The sequence below is a fragment of the Solanum stenotomum genome, chromosome 2, assembly GCF_019186545.1.
Source record: "Solanum stenotomum isolate F172 chromosome 2, ASM1918654v1, whole genome shotgun sequence".
In the NCBI taxonomy this organism is placed as follows: Eukaryota; Viridiplantae; Streptophyta; class Magnoliopsida; order Solanales; family Solanaceae; genus Solanum; species Solanum stenotomum.
In genome coordinates this window covers 17,472,364-17,477,733 of record NC_064283.1, presented here as the reverse complement: position 1 = coordinate 17,477,733, position 5,370 = coordinate 17,472,364, and the positions used below count along the sequence as shown (strand labels likewise).

General features: G+C 29.7%; 1 protein-coding gene across 1 annotated transcript; it reads left to right on the top strand.

The window, feature by feature from the left end:
* Nucleotides 1-1,259: 1,259 nt before the first annotated feature.
* Nucleotides 1,260-4,175, top strand: LOC125856528 (putative serine/threonine-protein kinase). The gene is made up of 4 exons (XM_049536089.1): nucleotides 1,260-1,707; nucleotides 2,465-2,580; nucleotides 3,039-3,302; nucleotides 3,942-4,175. Exons 1-4 carry the CDS (start codon nucleotides 1,260-1,262, stop codon nucleotides 4,173-4,175), a joined length of 1,062 nt encoding a protein of 353 aa, XP_049392046.1.
* The last annotated feature ends 1,195 nt before the right edge of the window (nucleotides 4,176-5,370 follow it).

The window sequence follows — 5,370 nt, the reverse complement described above, 5'->3', positions numbered from 1 at the left end:
ATACTATAATGTAAAAAAAAAATTATTTCGATATAATATTCCGTATATACCATATTATGTTCCCCTACTTATGAGGTTTTATAGTAGTACTAATAACATTGAACGAAGTTACCTAAGCATAGAATAGAATTATTGCCCTTGGTCACCATCACACAAAACGAGTGAGTAGGATTTGTGTAGAGCAGAAAAGATTGGAGAAACAAAGAAATATCAAATTAGATAAAATATTTATATCAAAACATGTCCGACATTCATTAACTTATTATGTACCTTATTCTGTTCTTTGTCATCTTTGTTATCAATTTACTTTTTATACGCATATTATATTAAGAAATCAAAAATAAGAAGACAATTTTATTAATTTACCCGTTTAAAACTTTTTGAGAATTTTACAAATAAATGTAAACACTTTCAAAAAGAATTGATTGTAAAGATAATATAGAAAAAATTTAATTAATATTTTTCTGATTTAATAAGATGGACAACTATTTTTAGTAAGATGATCAACTAATATGAGACAGAGGGAATAACTAGGTAGTCCTTTGGACTTACATCAATAATATGAAACGAAAAGTTGCCATTTTCCTTAGTTGATCTTGGGGAATATCAAGGTTTCATTGAAAGAGTGACAAAGGAATTGCATAGTAAATTTAACAAGAAAATTGACATTTTTGTGTTTCCCTATTTCCCAAAAAACATTATAAATACTGAACATGTTACTTCGTTTGAGGTTGCTCCATAATCGTCTTCTCATTCTTCATTGGTTTTGGTCAAGGTCTTTTTATTTTTACTACTACATATGCTACAACAAAAATAGCTTTTTACAGAAATAAATATGTACATTAACAAATTGTACTAAAGTCTTTACGGACATTAGTTAATTGTTATTGGATTCAATGTTATTATAGACTTTATGACATTTGCAAAGAGTGTTAATTGTCACTAAAAACATATTTAGCGGCAATTTAGTTAATTACCATTAAGTAATTGTTGTAAAGATCATTTTTAGTGTAGTGTTACTTTATGAGTCCATATATCAATTTTTCTCTTTATTTTATTTTTGCAATTTATGATTTCGACTATCTAGTATCTTCATAAAATTTCAAAAATGTGAGTTGAATTGTGCTTTAACTTCTTGAATATCTCTTAATTATCTGAGTGAATTTTATATTTGAACCACATATAATTGATAGAAGTGCATCTAGCTAGCTAGGGGTGATATTAGAGAAGCTTTTAGTCAGAAAAAAAAAGATTATTAAATGGGAGAAGAATTTCATGCAATGGTAGTGACCATAGTAATAATCACAATACTTTTCATGGTGTTGAAATGCATTTTGAAGAGAATTAGTAAAAAGGTAGTGGTTTCTCAAAATGTGGAGTCACCTACCACTAATGGTCTCTACAAATTCACAAATGTTGAGATTGAGAATGCTTTAAACATTGGTAATATGAGAAGAAGAAAGTGGATAGCACATGGAAGAAGAGGAGAGTTTTATCAAGGGATATTACCAAGTGGACAAAATGTGGCTATTAAAGAAATGCACAAAACAAAAGATGCAATGGACTCTTTTATTAGGGAAGTTGAGTGTCTATCAAGAGCTAGGCATCCTATCATTGTTTGTCTATTGGGTTTTTGTAATGAAGATGGAAATCACTTTTTGGTTTATGAACACTCTTCTGGTGGAAATCTAGGCCAGTATTTAATCAGTTAGTTTCTCTTCCTCTAACCTTTTAATTTATAACTCCCTCGTACCTCCGTTCATTTTTACATGTCATATTTGGACTTGAGACGTCAATTAAGAACAAATAATAATTCCTCTGTTCAATAATAGTTGTCCACTATAATATTTTAGGATGTCCAACAATACTTGTTTACTTTATGAAATCAATGGACAATTTTACACTTAGTTCCTAATTCACCCTTATCATTAATTATAGTCATTTCTCTATTACATTTTTCAAGACATTGTATTCACGATATTCAAAGGGTGATATAGTAAAATTATTCTTCTATTTAAAGTTTCTTAAAAGTTTGCAAAATCAATAGTGGAAAAATATTGTTGGACTTAGGACTTATTATGAATACATATTTGTTGTTAGAGGTAATTTTAATATGATAGTGTAAATCTTGTACGTGCACGAAAATCAACTCTCTTTATTTAGTTAATTTTTGCATATATAAAAAATATACACTAATAATTCATCTTTATTTATCCTTTATCTAGTTTTTGGTCACGCATATTGTACCACTATCAATGAGTACATATAAACTTTGTAAAAATCACATAAATATTGTTTTCCTTGGTCTGGTTTTATGGGGTCTTATTTGATTTGACACAAAGTTCTAAATGGTTTAAATTGCTCTCACCAGATATATATTTCTCACAAAGATTGATTCGTTTTATACATTGTAATTTCTCTCTAAAGATAATGTTACATTATAGCTAGTTCATGAAATATTTAGGAGAAGACACTGTTTTGACTTGGGACGCAAGAGTTAAAATATTGAGGGACTGTGCAAGTGCAATCACATATCTCCATAATTATATTGATGGCTCAATTATTCATCGCCACATTAAGGTATTGCACAAAAATTATTAAACTTTTGATGTTGAAGGAAGTATTGAAAACACCTCTAAATTTGTGCTGAGTTATTAGTTTCATTCCTGCAGAACTATTGACAGCTTTAAAAATACTATTTTACTTGATTAACTGAACTTAGTAAAATACACCCCTAAATTCTCGTGAAGTGTAGGGATGTTTTCAATACTTCTCTCGTTCTTTTAACAAGAGGCCCATGCTTCAAGAATCTGAGACCAATTGCTATGTCATGTGGCATATCTGAGGGTGTATCTAAGTTTAGTTAGTCAAATAGAGAGGTATTTTTAAGGTTGTCAATAAATTGGGAATAAATTAATAAGGCGACCAATTAATAATTTGTGCCAAATTCAATGTACTGTTTTCAATACTTATCTTTTTGACGATGTTAGGAATTGTTTTTAGAAATTATAAGTATTAATAGTGTTCTAATATGACAGCTTAGCAGCATTCTTTTGAATGAGACATTTGAACCAAAGCTATGCGGATTTGGTCAATCAAAAATGCTAGGAATGGAAGAGAGCAAAGTATTTGGAGATGTTTTGGAAAATGGAATATACACAGACCCTGAATACAAAAAGTGTGGGTTACTCACTTGTGCAGAAACTGACATTTATAGCTTTGGAGTTATAATGTTGCAAGTCCTATCTGGAACAAAACTTCCTCACTTTGATCAAGAAGCCAGACACACATTGTTAACAAAGGTAAATACTTCATCCGTCCTAATTTACGTAATGTAGTTTTCACTTGATACGAAATTTAAGAAAGAAAGACAGATTTTGGCTAAGTTCCGTTGTTCGGACTCTTCAAAAATAATGCCGCACTCGTGTCGAATCCTTCAATAATACACTATGTTTGGAGGATTCAACATGTTGACATTTTGAAAGAGTCCGAGCAACATAGGATTTTTGAAACTTAAGGTTTAAAATAAGTCATAGATATTGGTAGGACTACCAATTGTTTCATTATTATTACTAAATATAAAAATGTGTTCTTTCTTTTGGGACTGAATATAAAGAAACGTGAGTTATATAAATTGAGACAGGGGAGTAATGCAATTGACTTTTCTTAATAAGTGCTTAGTGCTAATGTTTTATGGATGGTCGAAAATGGAAATATTTGTATTGATTTTTAGGTTTGTACTCCTCAACCAATGTTTTGCACGTTATTAATCCATGCTTATTAGTTATTACTCTCCTTTCGTCCAATTTATGTAAAAACCATGAAGTTTAAGTAACAACTTTTCCCCTCTAAAATAAAAAAGTTTAAAGTTACATTATCCTGAAATACAGAAATACGTTAGTGTATATATATCATCCATTAATCCTCACAAATTGATGCAGGCGAAGGATGTAAGTACAGGAAAGCTTCCAATCTCTGAGTTTGAAGATCCGAGGTTGAAAGGGAAACTAATAAACCACGAAGCATTGAAATCCATATTGCACATTGCAGTAATTTGTGTGTCTGAAACAAGAATAGAGCGCCCAACAATAAACCTAGTTTATGAAGAGCTCAACAACATTTGGATGCTCATGAGCAACATTGGTTGGCCTATTAATGTTCCTCCTCATGTCTAGAAGTTATTTAAATCAAGTTTTGTGATGCAAGGGGTTATAAACCTATGTTTTTAAAGATTTTAATTAAAAAAGGGGGTTGGGGAATAAGAGATAAAAGTTTTAATTATTTGAAGTAATTAATCACTACAATATATTAAATACCCCTTAGGTTTATTTACCTTTTGTAATCAAGAAATGGACTATAGAGACATGTTGACTGCCTGTGAATAAATAAAGGGGATAATGGAACACGCTTTATATATGTCATAATATTGAATTACTGTAAAAGTATATACTATATACATGTATGATTTGGTTTTGGCTTTTACCATTTACCTTTTATTTATTTATTTATTTATCACTATTAAAATAATATTAATTTAAATTGATCGTCTATTCAATGTTATAGGAAAACAGGCACGAGGCAATGAGTAATACTTAGGTGATCTTGTAAAAAATAATTGCATCGAGATTAGTAGAAACTCGATAAATAAAATGTCAAACCCCCCCCCCCCCCCCCCCANCCCCCCCCCCCAAATTGGTATATTCATACCAATAAATAATTTTAATGATCATCTCTATTTAATATTGTTGCAAAATGAAAATTACTTATTGCAAAGTCTAGAATTATAACAAATAAGATAACCATAAGAGAATTGAAAGGTGAGAGAAGTTGAACATCATAAATAATTGAATAGACATAGAATGACCCTAATCGCGAACCAACTAAATTATTTACTTACATATATACAAGAAAGAAAAAGAATATAAGTACTTAGGTGCCCAAGCACATCCCGTTTCTATTTACCTCCTTGTCTTCTCTGTTTGGACATACTTTTTAGTAAGAATTTTGATGAATTGAATTGATAATATCGACTAGTTTTAATTTCTTCTTATCAAAGTAAAGTAGAATAATTTCAAGCACATTATACAGTTTTGTTGTTCCAATTATTTTCTTTCTTTTCTAATGAATGTAACTTTCCACTCCAAAAAATATAAAGGCACATCGATTGGTCTTTGGACTTAGTAAATGTCATAGAAGTAAATTGGGTTCTTAATTATTTGTCCATTATGACAAATTAAAAAAAGATAATTTGTTTTACCTATTAATTATTATACACTCAATTAATTAATTGAGAAAAAAGTCTTGAAAATCTTAAAATAGTAATTCATCCACTTCAGTCATCATTTTCTTAATAAATGTGTCAATTTAATA